General features: G+C 40.5%; 3 protein-coding genes and 1 pseudogene across 17 annotated transcripts in view; 2 read left to right on the top strand and 2 right to left on the bottom strand.

The window, feature by feature from the left end:
- LOC147021659 (uncharacterized) overlaps positions 1 to 16,729 on the top strand; it is a 91,178-nt gene extending 74,449 nt beyond the window's left edge. For 11 of the 15 annotated variants that reach the window (XM_085891860.1, XM_085891863.1, XM_085891852.1 and 8 more), the window contains one exon: positions 15,864 to 16,729. In XM_085891860.1, the coding sequence (XP_085747986.1) occupies positions 15,864 to 16,009 (146 nt within the window). In that variant the 3' untranslated portion in view covers positions 16,010 to 16,729. Of the gene's footprint in view, positions 1 to 68; positions 754 to 15,863 lie in introns of those variants that run through there. The other 4 variants (XM_085891867.1, XM_085891866.1, XM_085891865.1 and 1 more) reach the window with 2 other exon arrangements.
- Positions 1 to 20,938, top strand: part of C8H18orf63 (chromosome 8 C18orf63 homolog) — a 211,219-nt gene that overhangs the window by 48,656 nt on the left and 141,625 nt on the right. The window lies entirely within an intron of this gene.
- Positions 710 to 20,131, bottom strand: LOC147021658 (cytochrome b5-like). The gene is made up of 5 exons (XM_085891876.1): positions 19,965 to 20,131; positions 12,126 to 12,254; positions 7,800 to 7,826; positions 7,351 to 7,397; positions 710 to 1,629 (listed from the first exon to the last, which is right to left on the bottom strand). Exons 1-5 carry the CDS (start codon positions 20,106 to 20,108, stop codon positions 1,545 to 1,547), a joined length of 432 nt encoding a protein of 143 aa, XP_085748002.1. The 5' UTR covers positions 20,109 to 20,131; the 3' UTR covers positions 710 to 1,544.
- Positions 12,273 to 15,867, bottom strand: LOC147021660 (uncharacterized; annotated as a pseudogene).

Below are 20,938 nucleotides of genomic sequence, written 5' to 3'. Positions count from 1 at the left end.
AATGTTGCCATTTGATAAAAGATGGCATTACAGTTTGCTTCGGGGCATTACATTTTATTTTCCTCTAGGTATTCGTTCAAGACTGTGCATTGTTCTTCCACATTTGCAGTTCAGATGGAGAAACCTCAAAACTTATAAAAACAAAGTTAATATTGCATTCCTTTGAGTTCTGAAGTAACTCGCACGACCTCCACAAAACTGCTATCTCGGAATGTGTAATTTTTTTTTCAGTTTCACTGTCTGGAGTGACATGCGGAACAATATGAAGAAATGAGAAATATTAAGGCCTTTGCTTCCCCTTCCTGCAGGCCTGTGCCTGCAATCGACAAGCTGTACGTTTTTGTGCAACTTGCTATTTCTCTTTGAGAAATAATACTTCTCTTATAGAGTCGGAGGAACATAACTTATATGTAAGTTACCAGCAGTGTCTTGGGTCAGATAAAATATAGACCAATAACCAATGTGCTGAGAACTCCTGCAGGCAATGATACAGTACGATGCACAAATGTAAACTGAACTGTGCAAATATTGTGCAGAGAGATCTTTGTGCCAAAAATGATGAAGGACTGTCAGGTTGAGCTTGTATCTAAATGAGGGTATCTTTTTCTTTTTTTTTTAAAGGTGCAACAACTTAATTATGGATGTATTTTTATGCCTTTTTGGAGTCCAATCATGGGTTCATTTTATTACATGACAAAGGAATGCAATGTTTGTTGGAAAAGTAAAGTTTAATGATGTGAGATGCAATCAAAAGTGCATCAATTGTGAATGTCTGAGTCCACGCTCAAGCTATTCAAGGCAAGGTTTATACATGGTAAAGGGCTTTGTGATTAAGAGTACACCTGACTGATAATCTTTCCATTTACCCAATTCAAAATAACAAATCGGCATTTCTGCTTCACTGAGCTGGACAAAGCACTTTTTGCAGTGTAATAGACCATCCTCAGATTATGCAGGCAAAAGGTATGGAGGAAAAAAATAATACTTCTGACCTGCTATGGAGGAGGCACAGAGATGACAAAATGAAGATGGGGTGGTAGAGGGGGAAAGGTGGGGGGTCAAGTTTTACCACTTTTCTCAGATTCAAGAGCGAGTGCCTCTAATCTAGACAGACAGTTACATTTTAAATAAATATGTGTTGACATTTCCACATGTACATCACCCATAAATTATCCAAGGAAAAATATGTACACTCAGATTTCAGTGAAGCCTCAAATCCCAACAAGAAATGAGACCCGGAACCACCTTGCTCGGTATCGTCATGCCCTTGCAGATAAACTGACAGTAGTGTTGCAAACCGATCTATATTCTGGGTACATCGCATTAGCTTCTTTCCATCCTTTTGAAATACACCCCGGAAAGGATGAAACATTCCAAGTTGCTACAGTTTACACAAGTCCAAAATAAACTGCCTTTGAAACAATGCCCTGTTATACACATTCATGGTTGTAGGCTTTCACGTAAAGGGTTCGTCGTCCGATCATTCGCTCTGAGACAATTTCGGTTTAATGACTAGCTAAAAGCCAAACAAGTGTAAAATGAAGTCAGGTGGATCGGCGACAGCGGTAGACCAAAACTGCTACAGCTACGAGAGCAAGTCCAGCTGGCACAAGGAAGTAGAGTGCAGATCTGAAAAAGAGAATGACAGCAGAACTCACATCAGTTCGGTTTTGTATCATATTGTCAATGTAAGTGTGATCCTTCCCCTACTTCCTTACATCTCATAACGTAAAACATTCTAGGAAAATCAACAAGCTATGCTTTTATCAAAAGCAGTTAAACTACGAAGTGAAGTGTATACTTTCTTGTTGCCAGCCAATTTTCTGGAAAATATGAAGTTTCTCACTGTGGTAGAAGGCTTCAGCAAAGGCATTCAAACTCGTTGGATTTCTGGTGATGCAAAAAAAACAAAATCCACTTGCAAACTTTTGCGATTCTTCCCAGCACTTTTCGGCACTCAATGTTGAGTAACAATGAAGGAGCATCATCCTTTCTGGGAGGTAAAACGGACATGCATAACGGACGGGGTGTAGGCAGGCCATCCACTCGACACTGGCGCTATTATGAACAAAATCAAAACGGAAGACCAAGAAAAAGTAAAGAGCAAAGATGGAATCATCAGGAGGAACCTGGATAGGATTCAGGTTTCAGCTGCTACTCCCCCACCCTCAAAAAACCCATCCAGACACAGCCAAGTGAGCTTTACAGAAAACTTTCTGCAAGAATTCACTTCTCCTTAGACAGATAGATAAACTCTTTCAACATGGGTATTTCACAATTTGATAACTTGCGACAGTCGGAAATAACCAGGTCGACAGTGCATCCCTCTGTCACTGAATGTCTTGGGGAGGGGGATGGGGAGAGAAAGGTGATGGCCAAACAAGAGCTACAGATCCTCACTGAGTAGGAGAAACTCGATCTGCTTGCTCTAAACAGCATTGGACACTGACTTGGAACACTGCTGGAGGCAGAACCTGTTGTCTCGTTCAGAATGGAAAGGAGCCCGAGGAGTTAAGTTCTCCAGATAAAAACAAAAAAGCCAAATTCCACGAAAGGAAGCATCAATATTCTCTTTCAACCACATTGGAATTTTGTTAAGCTGGACAGTTTCAAAGGGTGCAGCTGTAACTAAGGACAACCACCATATGATCAAGACTACTGGACACAAGCGTCCAGCTCTTCTAAATGATGATATTTTCCTCCATGATAATGTTGCACCACATGCAAAAATGCAATATATGTGACCTGTTAGTCATGAGAGTGGGAAGTTTTAACTCGCCTGTCATCTTCAGGGACTCACAGAAAGCGTAGAATCTAGATTTATGCATACTCACCTCTGAACTGTCTAGCCTGGGTTTGAATCCCTGATCCAGATACAAACAGTTATCCTGGTGTTTCGCTGGCAAAGGTGAGGGAGGCATCAATGTGTGCCATCCCTCGGATTGCTGTTAAAACTGGGTGCCCTATCTGCGAGCGCAAGTTGGTGGATAATGAACATCACACGGTGTCCTTGGTGAAGCGTAGGTGAGCTATTGACAGAATCCTGACTAATTTCCAAATTCCGGAATCCTCAGTCGAATGTACTGTGATAGAGTGGTGACCATCAAGGATAGATGCAGCATGTTCACCAGATCCAAGTGTTCCCAAAATTAAAAATGGGTTGAAAACGTTTTGCACCTGTTGAAGAGGTCAACACAGTGACACACCAATTTGAGAACACTTCGGAAAGAAAGCTTCTGTGTGATAAGCAAGGATCAAAAGTTGTATTGTCCGTTGGATGACGGACAATGTCCAGCATGAAGATCATGTCGGATGACATGAAGTTTAGCTCTGGTAGAAGTGGGATGATACAATTTTTCGGGTGAGCATCCGAGCCAATGAGAGTGCCACATCACATTTTTACACTCTAACGTTAAAGTGCGCTCACCCACCATGAAAACAGTGTACCACATCAAATTTTCAGTTTATCTGTACAATGGCTTTAAAACGTGAAACATTTCACCCGAAACCTTAAATGCACCAGATGTGAAGACCATGTGATTGTATCCTTTCGTGAAAAGGGGGGGGGGGTGGAGTGGAGTGATGGACAAGGTGAAGGTAAGCAAGTAAAACTTAGTATCAGAGTTTGGGATCACCAACCATATGGTGTACAATTTTGCTGTGGAAACATCTCATCAGATGCTGAAGACCCTGCTCCCTCTCATTAAATCCAATGTCCAAGATAGGGTCTGGCGATATGTATCGAAATACCAGTCATATCCGTATAATTTTTCATATCGAAAATAAATAAATAAATTTGTTAACAGTCGCTATGAAGAAAAAATAAAACTGGAATGTCACCAACAAATTGAACAAGGGTGTTTATATTCGTTAAATACTACACATGATTTATAAAGCTTTGATGCACTTGGCGTGCATCAACCCAAGTATAAGTATTCAAACCATCAACCCAAATCACTTCGGGGCAAATTATTTGTTTGAAAGGTTGCAAAGTAAGTTTAATAGGTTTCACCTGTATTTAATCAGTGGTTTAACTTAATTAAGGTCCCCACTTATCTGAGTATTAAGGTGCAACTCTCTCGGTCAACCACTAAGTCAAACATGAAGATCAAGGAGCTTTACAAAGAAGTCAGACAAAGTGGTGGAGAAGCACCGTTCAGGAGAGGGTTATAAGAAAATTTCGAAGTAACTAATTATCCCTTTGATTACGGTGAAATCCATCATTATGAAGTGGAAGACGCATCAAACCACCTCGACTATACCCAGATCAGGTCGCCCATCCAAACTCAGCAGCCAGGCAGGCAGGAAACTGGTTCAGGATGTCACTGTAAATCCAACATTGACTGAAAGTTCTGCGAGCTCCATGTCCAAGATGGGGGTCAGCGTTCATGAATCAACAATATCCCATTCCCTTCACAAAGCTGGCTTCTCTGGACAGGTGGTAAGAAAGAAACAATTACTGAAAAAAAAAGCATCTAAAAAGGTCATATGGTGTTTGTGAAAAAGCATTTTAATGATACTGCAGGCATGTGGAGAAAAGTTTGTTTGGTCAAATGAGAGAAAAGCTTTTTGGTCTAAATTCAAAGCATGCAGTGTCAGGTCTGGCACAGGCCTAACACTGCACATTGAGTCAACACCATCCCGACTGTCAAGCATGGTGGTGGCAGCATCATGGTTATGGGGCTGCTTTTCATCAGCAGGGACTTGCAAGCTGGTCAGGACAGAAGGGACAATGGATGGTGCAAAGTACAGGTGAATCCTTGATGAAAACCTGCTGGAGTCAGCCATGAATCTGAACCTGGGTCGGAGATTCACATTTCATCAAGTCAATGATCTGATGACCATCAAGGATAGACAAAGCTAAAGCCACACTGAGGTGGCTGAATAAGAAGAAAATAAATGTTCTTGATGGGCCCATTCAAAGTCCTGACTTTAACCCAATTGAACATTTATGGCAAGAGTTGAAGAATGCAGTCCATCGATGATCCCCATCAAACTTGGCAGAACTAAGCAATTGTCATGTGAAGAATGGGCAAAGATTTCACCATCTCACTGTGCTAAGCTAGTGGAGACCTACCCAAAAAAAGATTCAAAGCAACCATTGCTGCAAAAGGTGATTCCACCATGTACTGACCCAAGGGGCTGAATACTTTTGCAACCAGTGAATTTTGATTTGTACATGCTTTTTGCAGTTATTCCTGACATGTAACCTCCTCCAACTCTAACAATGTTTAGTGTGATCTCTTCGGTTGTGAACAAAAATGTTAATTTATAAAAATTGTTTCTACATAATTCGTAATTCATGTAAATGTGGTGTTATTGCTCGGGGGGGGGAGGGGGTGAATACTTTTGCAGGCCACTGTACTTTCCCATCAAATACTCACCATCGTTGTTACCCCGCACACGCAAAGCGAAAAGAGAGGTTAAGCAACTGGTTCACATCTATCCGTCCGTCTGTCTTATCAGTTTATGATCGAGGAACAACTTATTTAAATGGAATGTTATGTTTTGAACACGAATCATAACATGAGTAGGAAGACAAGTCTGTCGTTTTACAGTACTTTTGGCTCTGAATTCATCTCAATCGTGCATGCACAGAGAGGAGATAATATTTTTACTCTGTCTGTCTGGCAAACAAAATTGAAAATAATTCCAAACAGGAAACTTACTGTTTTTAAGGATGTTATGAAAGACACAAACAACAGGCAGGAAGAACTAATGCAATCTGTTCGATAAGGTGATGTAATGGACACTGGGTAACATGGTGGTAAAACCCAGAATTAATTTATCAATATGCCTTTAAACTTTTATTTAAATTGAATGAGATACTTGAAGACTCGAGCACACAAACCGCCTTCATAATACTTCCAAGAACCATGCCATATATCAATATGTGGCATATGAGAGGGTGAAGAGGAGGCCGCAGAAATGGCTATATGTACGATTCCGATTGATGCTGTGTTCTATTTGAGTAGCGCGAAACTTCTGGATTTTTTCAACAATCTTTAAAATTACTATTTTATTAAAATTGAAGTACATACATAAACACAGCATGGGGTATCGTGTTCTATGAACTCACCAGTACGTGTGTGTGCATTATATACACACACGCACATATATATATATATATATATATATATATATATATATATATATATATATATATATATATATATATATATATATATATATATATATATATATATATATAGTTTCAGAATAGATTAAAAAATTTTTTTTTTTTTAAGATGAGACTAAGAAATTATAAAATACCAAAATAACATTGGAATACTTAGTTTGGTGTTGGCTTACCAGTAGAAGTAAAGGTGGTTGGCTTAAGATCTTAAATTTGAGCCCTTGTTTGTCCATTTAAATAACATCAGGTTGGATGACTCAGCTTGTCATTCTTCCGAGGTCAGCAAAATGAGGACCAGCTCTACTGACAACATGGGTACTGCACCAATGGCACAGCTGTGCTTCCAGAAATGATGCAAGCAGCAGCCATAGGCTGCATCTGAAACAACTGGAATACTTGTGGAAGTGACATCCCGTCAACAGGAATGACCAAAATCATTGAGCCACAGTTTAGTTTTGATGCTGTTGAACACGAAACAGAACACAATGGCATTTTCTGATGGATATAGACCATAATCATTTGAACCCAAATGGAGTCGAGCCAAATTGGAGTGCAGGAACCTTGTACTAACTTCTGGGGAAAATTTGTGATAGTTCAGTGAAGCTAAACGATGACAGGTAAGGACTGGAATATGTGAATGCGGATGTTGTAGCAAGATGTTGACTGTGCAGGAATGCGTTTAATGACTTGGATATTAGAAAAAGCTGTTTATGCCTCCGTAGCCGAATGCTGGAGGCATTGCGTTTTCGGGTTTTCTGTCTGGCAGTGCATCCATTATCGGTTGTTTATTGCCATGATTATTTGTAAACTACTGAAGGAATTTCAACCAAATTGGGCACAAGTATGGATTATAACATAAGGAACAGATTCGATTTTGGGTTCAACGGGTCAAAGGTCATGCGCCCTTTTTCCCCACTCATTCACACTGCCAAACGCTGACACAACGAATGCTCGGTCCTGGTCAAGGTATCACAATCTTGTCAGCGTCGAGAACGAGATATATGGTGGAATGCAGTACCATTGATGTTGGGCTTTAATTTAATATTTCGTGAAAACAAACAATTATTCATCAAACTTTTATGGCTTTTTTTTTTTTTAAGGACAAATCGTTTGCTCCTGTGTAATAAAATTAACTTTTCCTTTGAATTTCCCTTCGTGTTTTAAAAAATAAATAAATTTACTAATAAATTAAGAAGAATGTATTGATTGGTTACCTGTAGGACAGATTTTGAAACCAGGATTCTTCATCTGGAGGAGTTTCCTGAAAAGAAATGTTTAATTTATTATTTTTAATTCTTTTAGTAATGTTAAACCTAAACATTTACCTTTTCAAATGAGGTTAAATCAATGTGCCACTTGAATGATGAAAATAAATTATTGGCAACAGTACGTCTTCAAGGTGCAAATTGCATGCAAAGGCAAGTGAGTATGGAACCAAATTTAAGCAGTCATTTTATGGGGATTATTAATTAATAAATTCCACAAATAATATGTTTATGAACACAATTGCTTGCATCCCCAAAATGAACCTCATAATGTCTACCTCTATCAATGACAGCATCTCATGGATAACTGAATGAGGAGAGGCTCTGGAAGATAAATGTTGCTTTTGTACAAGAATCACAAATTGTATTGAAATTACAAATTCATAACATAACATTACCCCATTTGGTAGTCCTCCCAAGTCATCCTGTTAAAGATAAACAGAAGAGAGGTGTTAATGCAAAGACCTCATCTCTGCCCACATCCACATCCTCCCCATCATAAATAAATTTTAATGATATCAGCATTAAGGATAGAAGATAAATCTACAAGTACACTCGGTAGAGCACACACCTCCGCCACGCAATGCCTGATCCATGAGAACAGGTCAGGCCCAACATATGTTTGAAATATCATGCTATACAGCACTATATCATTTTTGGCCCTATCTCTCAACAGTGAAGAATCACTTTAAAAATTAAATAATTCTCGTATCCAGATCTGGATTCGGATCTTCACCAAAATCTAATCAGTTTATCCTTGTCACACCCAACCTGTCCGAAAAATTTCATCCCGATCCATCCACAATTTTTTGAGATATCGTGCTACATATCAGTTTAGCAGTATCTCTCAATGGTGAAGAATCATTTTTAAAATTTGAGTGGTCGGATCCAGATCATCACCAAAATCAAATCAGTTTGTCCTTGTCTCACACCCAATCTGTCCAAAAATGTTTCATCCGGATCCGTTCACAACTTTTTGACATATCCTGCAAACAAACAGGCAAACAGGGGTGAAAATATGACCTCTACCTTCGGTGGCAGAGGTAACAATTGGGCACAGAGACCTCTTCAGTTTTGTATATTTGCCAAAGTGGTCATACTTGGCACAGAAGGTCATTTATTGATTATGGATCCAAGGAAGGGGGAGAGAGGGAGGATAAATTGGAGAAAACAGGATGGGAGGAACAATACAAGTAACAGGAGTAAATCTATGGAACATCTGGTAAAGGGATCATAAAAAAAGCCTTTTTGCATGAAGTTGCGATACGAGATGGGCTGGCCGGCACTGCCCAGCAGGGTAAGCTTTTCCCAGTGGTAGTTTAGAGACTTGTTGGACATTGAAAACCGATGTAATTATTGGCCTCATGGTGGTTTATAGCACTGCCTGATCCCACATCCCAAAGTTCATATTATGGTGGCCTCAAAACGGATGTAGTCGCTTAAAACCTTGCTCGGATTCTGAAGTACCGACACCCAAAAGTTGGGTCCTCTAGGTGCTAAGGATTGGCTGTGAAAGAGCAATGTACAAGCACAGAAATATTTACAAGATTACGTTTTCAATGAGCAACATGTACCGGAACCCCCTCCATAATTGTTTTTTCCCCCCCATGCAGCGCTGAATACTCCACCCAAAATGGGTTACCCAATCAACATTGTTTTATTTAGAGACTTCAGTAAACCATCAAGAAGATTTTTTAAGCTGTAGCAAAAAAATTAACCCAACAGTGCACCATGGCAATGATGGACTGAATGGCCTCATTTCTTTGCTTGAGGTCAGTTTCTTGATTTTCATACATACATACATACATACATACATACATACATACTGCCTTCAGAAAGTATTCATATCCCTCAACTTCTGTCACCTTTTGAGTTACAGCCTGAACTTAAAATGGATTACATTTTTGAATTAAAAAAAACCCATAATGACAAAGTGAAAACATGTTTTTAGAAATCTTTACAAATCAATCTGAAATGTTGTGCGTCAATAACTATTCAACCCCTTTGCTATGACACTATAAACTGAGCTCACATGCATCCAATTTCCTTTGATCATCCCCGAGATGTCTCAACAACTTTATTGGAGTCTATCTGTGGCCAATTCAATTGATTGGACATGATTTAGAAAGAAACACACATTTCTATATGAGGTCCCACAGTTGACAGTACGTTAGAGCAGAAACCCCACCATGAGGACCAAGGAACTGTCCGAAGAACTCCAAGATAGAAGTGTGAGGAGGCATAAATCTGGGGAAGGCTAAAAAAACTATTTCTAGTGTTGAAAGTTCCCAAGAGCACAGTGAGCCCCATCATTAGGAAATGGAAAGAATATGGAACAACCCTGACTCTTCCTAGAACTGGCTGTCTGACAAAACTGAGTCACCAGACAAGGACCTTGGTCAGGGAGGTGACCAATAATCCAATGACCACTCTCACAGAACAACTCTGACAGAAACTTGGCTGAGATGGGAGAACCTGCCAAGACAACAATCTCTGCAGCACTTCACAAATCAGCTTTATGGGAGAGTGGCCAGACAGACGCCACTCCTGAGAAAAAGGCACATGACAGTACGCCTGGAGTTTGTAAAAAAGGCACGTGAAAGACTCGGAGCATGAGGCAAAAGATTCTGTGGTTTGACGAGATGAAAATTGAACTATTTGGCTTGAATGCAAAATGCTACGTCTGGCAGAAACCGAGCAGAGCTCATCACCCATATAACACCATCCCAATCACGAAGCATGGTGGTGGCAGCATCATGCTATGGGAATGCTCTTCAGCGGCAGGGACTAGGAGACTTGTTTGGATGGAGTGATCAATGAATGGAGCCAAATACAGGCAAATTCTTGAGGAGAACCTGCTTCAGAGTGTAAAATACCTTAGGCTGCAGCGAAAATGTACGTTCCAACAGGACAATGACCCCAAGCTTACAACCAAAGCAACACTGGAATGGCTTCAGAAGAAGAATGTGAAAGTCCTTGAGTGGCCCAGCCAAAGCCCAGACTTGAATTCAATTGAAAATCTGTGAAAAGATTTGAAGATTGCTGTTCACCGACGCTCCCCATCGAACTTGACAGAGCTTGAGCAAATCTGAAAGGAAGAATGGGAGAAAATATCCAGATTCAGATGTGCAAAGCTGATAGACAAACCCAACAAGACTCGATCGAAGATGTAATCGCTGCCAAAGGCGCTTCTACAAAGTATTGACTCAGGGGTTCAATACTTATTGACAGAAGACATTTCAGCTTTTCATTATTAATTAATTTGTAAAAATTTCTAAAAACACATTTTAACTTTGTCATTATGGGGTATATTGCCGATTGGTGACAAATTTAAATTTAATCAATTTGAAATTCAGGCTGTTACACAACAAAATGCGAGAAAAAAAATACATCGAGGGGTGTGAATACTTTCTGATGGCACTGTAAATACATACAGATAATTGCCTTGCATGGGTGGTGGGAGAATTGTACCCATGACCTGACCATGGGGTACCCCCAGCAAGCTTGCAAAATCTGGTGGAGATTGGCCCAGCGGTTTTTTTAAAAAATTCTATTATTTTTGCATTTTCACAAACAGTTTTACAAGCTGTAACACAACACTGCTCACCTTCACTCTTGCATTCCTCTTTTTTCGCTCCACCTCGAGAACAAGCTCCCACACTCTCTTCAACCCCACTCCTCCCTCCAGGTCTTCAAAACAGCTTTTCACCACCATCTCATATGTTCCCCCATCCAAAATCTTGATCTTTACAACCCCTGCTAATCCATCCCAAACCCACCTCCTTCAAATTCCCTGTTTTCCTTCCTGAAAGTCCCTGTAGTAACATCTTGTTTTCCCCATGTACCCCTACCCCATCCCTCTCCCTTCCACAGATATCACTGTCTGTTCCCCATTATTTTGTGCTTCCCCCTCCCACCCCTCGTCTCCTACCTTGTATGTTTCTGTGTATTAGCTCTTCCACGAGCCTCGACTTGGTATACAAAATAAAAATTAAAAAAGCCACCGACAATTGCCTTATGGGGAGGGAGGGGTTTTTTTATTATTTTTTTGGGGGTACCCATGACGTGACCCTGGGTATTACCAGCACATATGCAAGATCTGTTTTGGATTGTCTGAGTCATACAGGTGGAAAGCACAAGTGGGTTTCCCACCCTCACGGGTGGGGGGGGTCACCCTTATGGGGGGTGGTTTTTTCCGTGTGTCCACAGTCTGATACTGGGTACACCTCGTATGTTTGCAAAATGTGGTGGACATTGGCCAAGCCAGGTTTTTTTTTTTCTTTGATTTTCAGACCAACACAAACAAGGTCAGATAATTTCCTTGCCGGGGGGGGGGGGGGGGTAGGTTCAAGCATCAAACCCTGCGTAGATTCTGAAGTACCTCCAACCAAAAGTTTGGGCCTCGAAGTGCTATAGTTCAGTCATGAAAGAATAACATACAAAAAGGCACACACACACAAACACTTGAAAATATTTATAAGATGTAGATAGTACAAAATTTAAAAGAGGGCTCTCTGCATTTGTATCACCCACCACAGGAACAAACTGAGTAAAAACTGGACATAAATGAAGCAGTTAATAATAATAATAATAATAATAATAATAATAATAAACAATAGTTTGAAATGGAGGAAAATAACAATTGACGATCTGTAAAATTGAGCTATGGCCCCACTGTAGTTCATACCATCAATACAATTAACTGACAAAAGCTTGCAACTCACAGGATGAATGGTCGCCATGTAAAACTGGCACAGCATCCCTCGAGCATCATTGGAGTGGCCAATATCTTCAAAAACCTCTGTGGAATCTCTTCCAGAGTGCTCCTCCAAAACGTTCATACCTCCAGGATGCTGCAGATAAACAATGCATTTGAACCCTGAAGGCACAATTAGCTTACACATTACAAAGAGCATGAGAAATGCAGAATGGTTTTGACATTTGGTTGAAAATAATTTCAGGTGGCCCGGTTGGCATCATCGTTGGCAGTGCCTTCCTTTAATAATAGTGAGTTTAAAGCAGTTGTCCATGTTCTTAATATACAACCTTCTCCACGATGATTAAATCTTGGAGAAAGGAAGGCTTGTGTTGGTGGAGAGTTTTTATGAGGTGTCTCCCCCCCCCCCCCCCACCCCATACAAATTCTGAGCTCATGGAAAAGCAAGGTGACAGAGGAGAAAAGGCATCAGCCAACACAAAGGAATGAAGGAATAGGAGAGGAAACACAGGAAACAACCAAGAAGGTTCAGTTAGGGAGGGTCAAAGGGAGTGAAATAAATTTAACCCCAGATTATCAACTATTGTTCACCATTCTATCAAATCTGGACAAATTTCCCAGGATTGGAGGGATGGAAATGTCTCACCCTTTTTCGAAACCACTTCACGTTTTTCTGTACAGTACGAGCAACACGTTTCCCTTCTGAATAAAGTCGTGAAACTCCTTGAGAGAAATGTTCTTTATCAGGTGTTGTTACATACAGAAGCTTGTGATAAGCACAGGTTCCAGGAAGAAAAAATGCTCCTGCCTCACAGTTGATAGACTGCTTGTCTGACTGAACGTATTCCTACGATTGTCCATTTCAGACTGATATAATCTATTTGGATGTCAGTTAGGCATCCAATCGAGTCTGCCATAAAAGACTGCTTTTAAAGTTGCAGCACTGTGGAAGAAAAGGATCGACACTTAATTGGATTGCGGCCTTTCTCAACGCAAGAAGACTGTGGCATTAAGAAACATTTCGTCCATGTGGACACGAGTTACCAGTGGTGTCCCTCAGGGATCAATAATAGGACCCATTATTTTGTTAGTATTTGTTAATAATAGTACAAATGGTGCGAAAAGTACCATAGAAGCATTTGCACATGACACCAAGATTCATTCAGAGATTAACAGCTAGAGTGACTGTGAGGAGTTACAGGAACATTTAAATTCTGTGTCCTTGGTCCAGGACATGGAAACTCGGATTCATTGCCGAGAAGTGTCTTGTCTATTTCACCTACTGTATCGGTAGAGAGTTTCTTGAGGAAGTGAAACAGCAGAAAGACTAGGGAATGTTAATGTTGAATGACTTGACATCTCATGCTCATGCGGCAGCTGTTGTTTAAAAAAGAAAAAAAAGGGAAACTAGAACGACACTAGACAGAGCACATATCTCCACCAGGAAGAACAGTTTACATTTTGTATCCGACCAATAAGCCGGATCTTTATCCGGACCGGAACCAAAATCTAATCAGCTTGTTCTGGTCACCTAACCAACTCATCCACATAGTTTTGTCTTAACCTGGCCATAGCATTTACAGATATCGTGCTTCTTTTGTTTTTCTCTCCATCTCTCAATGGTGAAGAATCACTTTAAAAAAAAATCTAGTATCCTGATCCAGATCTGAGTCTTCACCAAAATCTAATCAATTGGTCCATGGCACGCACCAAATAGGCAAGTGGCCAAATTAAAAAAGGGGCCTAAAATTGTGAGAAACCCCTACCCACGGTAGAACAAGTCACAACCTATTTTTTCTTGAAGAGGGATGTTTGGGGAGTTAGAAAATCATGGTTGTGAACCTGAGATCATTGCACAACATTTTGAAAATCACGTTTACACAATATGTACCACTGCAGACTGCAAAAATGGATTTAATCGCCACAGATTTTGGCTCATATATTTGTTAATACTGGTGCTACAAACACAAATTTGGGACCAAAATGTGCGGAATGATGACATATATATCTGTAAAAACCATTTGTGATGTAACAAAGGCTTTTGTGTGACCTACAGGCAAAAATAGTGGAATTTTACTCAACAAATCAGCTTCGGGTTTACCAATAAATATCAACAAAAACATTAATTACTTCAAAAATATTGGACTTGCAGTCATACTTGTTACATCAACATAATCCAAGTTTATTTACCCTTTGAAAAATATATCTAATGATATAATTGTCACTGAAATGATATCGTTAGAACTGAAATCATATGTCGCCCCACTAATGCTGACCGATAGAAAACCAACATGAAGAATTGACTTAAGATTCTGACACAATTGTGAAAGTGACTTTTATAGACATCATTACATGTTGATATAAGCAATTTCACATATGACGATAATGAATTCATAACATGCACTGTAACTTATGTACATCTATCACATGAAGTAATACCTGTAATACATTTAAAAGTTCAGTCACGCTCTTCATCAGTGCTGTGGTCAAAGACAACAGAATCATCAATATTTGGACAATCGACTGCACTACACGAGCAGAATTCAGTGCAGGTCAGTCCTGCAGAGATACAATAACATGTTCTGCTCTGCCTATAGTCATCGTCGGTGCAGCGTAGGTTTTGAAGAACTTTGGGGATGTAAATATCCTCCGAGGCAATTTGATCAACAGTCACAGACGTGAGGAAACGTCTCACCTCATCATAGGACAACATGTTGCCTTATTCATGAAGCATGTCAATGAGATGCTTGCTTCCCAATTCATGATGCACCTGAAAGGCTAAACCAAGCATTATTGTGGAGTACACTTGACGGCTCTGTGATATTATATTGTGACAAATGGCGATCGTCCTCAGGTTGTTCTTCATAACACCTTCATCACTACAGCTGGTTACATTCGTGTGTGATTTCTCACTGGTGCAGCACTGAATAAAGTCGTAGAGTGTATTAGGAACAAATTCTGCACAGTGCTGAATATCTGTTTCCTTGACAGGTGCATACATATTTCCAACATGCTCGATATCAGCCATGTGCTTCCTCAGGATACCAGCTGGAGCATGCAAAGTATGCATTTTACTATCTGTGGCTGATGTTTCATCAGACGGGATTGTCTTCATATTCTGGTTCATCAGTCATGCTCTGCAGAATCGTGGCTTTTCTCAGGGCATCACTTAAGGTCACAGAAGAAGAGCATGTGATGTCAGTGTGGCCATCAAATGTTACACAGACTATTTGGTCACCATAATATTTAGTTAATCGCTCCTTCAACTTCCAAGTTTTATACTGTTCTGCATTCGTGGTACCCAGTGAAACCAAATATCCAACATATTCATCTTTCAGATGAACGAGGGTTGTCACTGTCTTAGGTTTGGAGAACACAGTTTGTTCCAGATAACATTTCGGTTCATCAAAAGCTTCATGTAATGTGCCCATTGTTTCCTCTCCTGATTTACGAATTGCAGCAGTGATGTTCCTTTCGGAAATATAGTGTGAATAGCATAGCCTGTGGTACTTGGCATCATAGGCGAACAAATCTGGAAAGGCAAGCATGCGCATGTGTATTTTATTGTCTTGTCTTTTGTCAGCTACTGCCAGAACTTTTTCTCTGGTGGACTGTCCAGTTCCTGTAGATACCGGTGTAAGCTTGTTTCTGGAAGTGTTGGATTTTCCACAAATGAAGCAGTTAGTCTTGATGTCAAACCCAGCTGTTTCATTTCTGCTGATTCTTGTGTGTTCTGTTGCCGCAGACGTGCATGGTTGCTGGTCACTCTCACTGGGGTTGGATGTGGAGATATTTGACTTGCTGGTATACTTGGCCCGACACGATTTGTGGAATGATACTTTCAAATCAAGACTCAATATGTCTTGTTGCAAAGGCCAGATACTTTCGTAAACGTCATCTTTTCTGATTTGACTTGCTTTGAAGATTGCACTCAAACCATTAAATGTTGGGTTCTTTACAACTTCTTGCTTTTAAGGGTTGAGGGGTTTAAAGCATATGATACAGTGGTCAGTGTCAATTTTACGACGCTTCACAACAGGTGGTTCCAGATCCATAATTGCAGATCAATTGTCAGCACAAGCCTCTGAAATGAAATAATTAAAGATAAGTATATATCAGTAGTTTTAGAAAAAGGCAATCAAGCTCAAAATTGATTTTCTGCAACTGGATTTAAAATCATTCTTGTTTGGTTAATGCATATACATGTATTATAAATGAATCAATGTCGGTTACTTTTAGGGGGGGGGTGACATATGGTTTCGGTAATAACTATTAATTCAACTGATTTATCTTTACGAGTTCTATTTCTAAAAAGGAGAATGATAGAGGGTTATTTTGATGTAATATGTAGTAATACAACTCAAATACTTATGAAGAAATTAATTGTTTAGTTGATATTTATTGGTAAACCCAAAGCTGATTTGTTGAGTAAAATTCCACTATTTTTGCCTGTAGGTCACACAAAAGCCTTTGTTACATCACGAATGTTTTTCACAGATATATATATATGTCATCATTCCTCACATTTTAGTACCAAATTTGTGTTTGTAGCACCAGTATTAACAAATATATGAGCCAAAATCTGTGGCGATTAAATCCATTTTTGCAGTCTGCAGTGGTACATATGTAAACGTGATTTTCAAAATGTTGTGCAATGATCTCAGGTTCACAACCATGATTTTCTAACTCCCCAAACATCCCTCTTCAACAAAAAATAGGTTGTGACTTGTTCTACCTTGGGTAGCGGTATGCCACCCAAAACCTCATTTGGCCACTAGCCTAAAACCCATCCACTAAGTTTTGTCCGAATCCATCCACAACTTTTTGAGACTTCTTGCTCACAAGACAGACAAACAAACAGAGGTGAAAACAATCTCCGTCCACCTTCGGTGGTGGAGGTAAAATAAAAACAGGAATAAAACATGCTTCGCTGGATTTACCAAAGAAAGAAGTTGAAACTTTGTACAAACCTATAGTTCATCCAGGTGTAGAGTATGCTATTCCTACCTGAAGTCCATGGCCTTAAAAGGACAGATTTACTCTTCTTGTCCGGAGACCATCGTGTTGGATGGAAGCTGTTGAAGAAAGCAGAGCAAGTGCCGATCTAACTGAAACGTACAAATATCATCATGGCTGCAACTACAACCGTCGTCTCCCTGACCGTTCCTTGAGAGGGCATTCAACGAAGCCGACTCGTAACACAAGTGAGGAACTATTGTTGTGGGCCGGGTATCGGTGGCGAGCCCGAGCTAGGGGGAGCAGTAGAGTCGGCTCCACCGAACACACCGGAATTTATAGGTCGTCACCCCGGATAACTCCGAAGCCGACGGGTCACTTTAAGGACCGTGGTCGCCAATACTTCAATGGCGTGGGGTGGGGTTAATTGCCTAATTTCAATATGCCTAAATACCCACGCAGTCTAACTACCGGGGAACCACACCCTCGGCTGACTCTGTCCAATCCGTGTCGCAGGTAACGACTCGGATCCGGCGTAACCGAGCGGAGTTACCAGAGCCACGCCGGACCAAATGAACAATTTACCCTCGCTATCTCTCAATACACAGCGTGCCAAGCCAATGAAAGAAACACAGAAACGAGCTGGTACATTTAACAGGGGGTTTATTTATAAAGAATAATCGGGAGGGAACACAGAGCAGAGTTATCACGAATAAAATGCAATGTACAATGAAAAGAAAACACTTAAACAGCTCTACTTAACTGACGAGGCCCACGGACACGCACGCACGCACGCACGCACGCACGCACGCACGCACGCACGCACGCACGCACGCACACACGCACACACACACACACACACACACACACACGAAATGGACCCGTGGGTCTTTTCTCGGTGGAGCCAGGTATCTCCCCGCCTCGTGCAGTTCCACCGACTCGAACCCATGACGCGAAGTCGACGGCCCACGAATGGGACCAAGCCACACTCGCCACTGTCTCAGACTGCTCCAGCCACGACCACGACCATGACCGTCTGCAGAACGCAATTGCCACGATCCTTCAGAACGCAATCCTCGTCCCTCAACACTCGTCCAGACAACCACTCTCCTCCTCTTGAGGAGGGAGGAGCTTCTTCTCCCGCCACTCGCCTCCTGGTTGGACGGTGGGTTGACTGGCGACCTCCCGATTAGCCAGGCCGAACACTCCATCTGGCTAAGGCAGAGCCAGCCTGAGGTGATAGCTTCCCTGATTGGGCAAGGGGTGGTCTGGTGTGAGGGCAACGAACACCCTCCCACCATGTGTGTGTCTGGGAACCCAAACGGAACAGCCAGGGGAGCACCCTATTCTCCACCTCACCCCTGTACGTGACACAGTGCACGTGGGCGATGGTGTTGTTATTGTTGTAGTTGTTGATGTAAAAACCTCGCTAAAAAAATAACCTGTAGCGCACACATGTAATTCCCATTAGACATAAGCGGATGGATTCTAACTGTACACATACTTATCGACATAACTAACTTTGGGACCCGAATGTTGAGTGCGCATATGGTTTCCAGATTCGTAACACTATTACCTCCATGGAACTGTGGAATAACTTCTCGCATCACGCAGTGACTGACTCAGGGATCCTTCAAGAAACGGACGGCAGCTCCACATGGAGGCCAAGCTGCTGCTAAACCAAGTCCTGGAGAGAGGCTTTTCAGAGCTATCCCATAATGCCGTGCGCGCCGCCACGTTGGCTGTGTTCACTTCCGTGGCTCCACAATCTCGCACGTATATCTCGTTATTTTGATTTACTGCAATTATTTGGCCTCGTTTATAGCTTGCCAACCGATATGGTGCCAGAGTACTGCATCATGGGTACTGAACCCCCTCTCTAGTAAGTACAACCCCCATAATATTATCTATCTATAATTCCAGCAATCTCTCTGTCTGTCTGTCTGCGACTGCTCTTTCTCGACAACCGCCAGTCCGATCTAATTGAAACTTGCCAGGTATATTGCTGGGGACCTGAGGATGTGCCTCTTCAAGGTTTGATATTAATCGGACAAGTGGTTCCCAAGTTATGGCCATTTATTTACCAAACCAATGACAGGACAAGGTGCTATGACGTCACAATTCTTCGTTTAATATGACGTCACAATTCTTCGTTTGATATGACGTCACAATTGACGCTGGGGACCTGAGTATGTGCCTTTTCAAGGTTTGGTATTAATCGGACAAGTGGTTCCCAAGTATGGTCATTTATTTACCAAACCAATGACAGGACACTGTGCTATGACGTCACAATTATTCTTCGTATAATATGACGTCACAATTCTTCGTTTAATATGACGTCACAATTCCTCTTCGTTTGCTATGACGTCACAATTCTTCGTTTAATATGACGTCACAATTCCTCTTCGTTTGCTATGACGTCACAATTGACGCTGGGGACCTGAGTATGTGCCTTTTTGAAGGTTTGGTATCCTTCTTCTTCATCCGTTTCCCAAGTTATGACCATTTATTTACGCACGTACGGGCACGCACTGATATATAAAATGTATGGCTTGCTCTGACGATAAGATAATGCTCGAAACGTCAGTGAACACAACACTCATCAGCTTTTGGTGAAGCCTAAACTATGTTAAAGTTAAATAATAAACCATGAATGCCTCGAATCTCCAGGAAGGATTGCTGAGGAGACACAAAAAGGGGTATCACGGCGATCGTCCTTCCTGATGGAGGTGAAAACACAAATCAAATGTGGGAAATATGAGAGAAACACCAAACAAAGCGCTGAAGAAGAAGAAGAGGAGGAGAAGAAGAAGACAAAACTCCTTCAATGGCAAACTTCAGGAACAAATGGCTCGGTGAGCTGTCGCAACGAGCGCATCGAACGACTCACGCAATGAAACGTCGTCACGTCGTACACTTTCCCGTGGATGATTACCCACGTCTTATCTTTCCCATGAATCTTTTTAACGTCCGCTAAGCGCACAACGCACTCAGAAACGGGATGAAGAAGTCCTCCATCGGCCGCCGCCATCATTTAAATCGTGTCACAGGAAAATCTTTCACCGTACGGGACAATGTGACGTTAAAATTTTTTATTAATTAATCCATGTACAAAGCTGTTTTGCGATATGTGAGTTATATACATCAGGCGTGTCTAAATTATTAACTTCGCAAGATGCTTATTGACGAACACTGCATGAAGTGAACTTTGTAAATACACCGCCTAAAATGCTGTCTTTGTTTCGCTGAGGAGGATTTTGTGTCAGTTATTAAAGGAAATGTATCTATACACACGTCCTATGATTACATACGAGCGTTCACGTTGGCTTGCACAACACTATTGTAAAACATACTCCGATGAAAACATTTATTTTATATAATTCGTGAAAACAAGTATAACAGCGAGTTTTTTTTTTTTAAGGAAACAATAAAAAAGATATCTGAATGGGTTTTCAGTCTGAAATAGAGGGTAATAATAAAAAAAAAAAATATATATATATATATATATATATATGTATATATATATATATATATATATATATATATATATATATATATATATATATATATATATATATATATATATATATATATATATATATATATATATATATATATATATATATATATATATATATATATATATATATATATATATATATATATATATATATATATATATATATGGACATGGTAGTGAGGGAGTAGTTTTGAGGGAATGAAAATTATCAAAGCAAAAAACAAATAAATAAATAAGTGGCGGGGGGATCATTTGAAGTTCGTTAATTATTATTATCTGTGAGAACTTCACACAATATTTAAAAATTAATCAATTAATAAAACAGAAAAAAGTCTGGTTATGAA

The sequence above is a fragment of the Eptatretus burgeri genome, chromosome 8 (genome assembly GCF_056783735.1).
Source record: "Eptatretus burgeri isolate ZD-2024b chromosome 8, Ebu_testis_v1, whole genome shotgun sequence".
Lineage (NCBI taxonomy): Eukaryota > Metazoa > Chordata > Myxini > Myxiniformes > Myxinidae > Eptatretus > Eptatretus burgeri.
This window is presented reverse-complemented; position numbering and strand designations above follow the sequence as displayed.

Excerpts from the sequence above, each read along its gene's own strand:
- LOC147021658 (XM_085891876.1), bottom strand. The coding sequence starts at position 20,108 with ATGATGGCGGCGGCCGATGGAGGACTTCTTCATCCCGTTTCTGAGTGC. Across the intron at positions 7,827-12,125 it reads ACATGGCGACCATTCATCCT|GATGACTTGGGAGGACTACC; the intron begins GTGAGTTGCAAG and ends TATCTTTAACAG. Across the intron at positions 7,398-7,799 it reads TGGGAGGACTACCAAATGGG|GAAACTCCTCCAGATGAAGA; the intron begins GTAATGTTATGT and ends ATTTCTTTTCAG.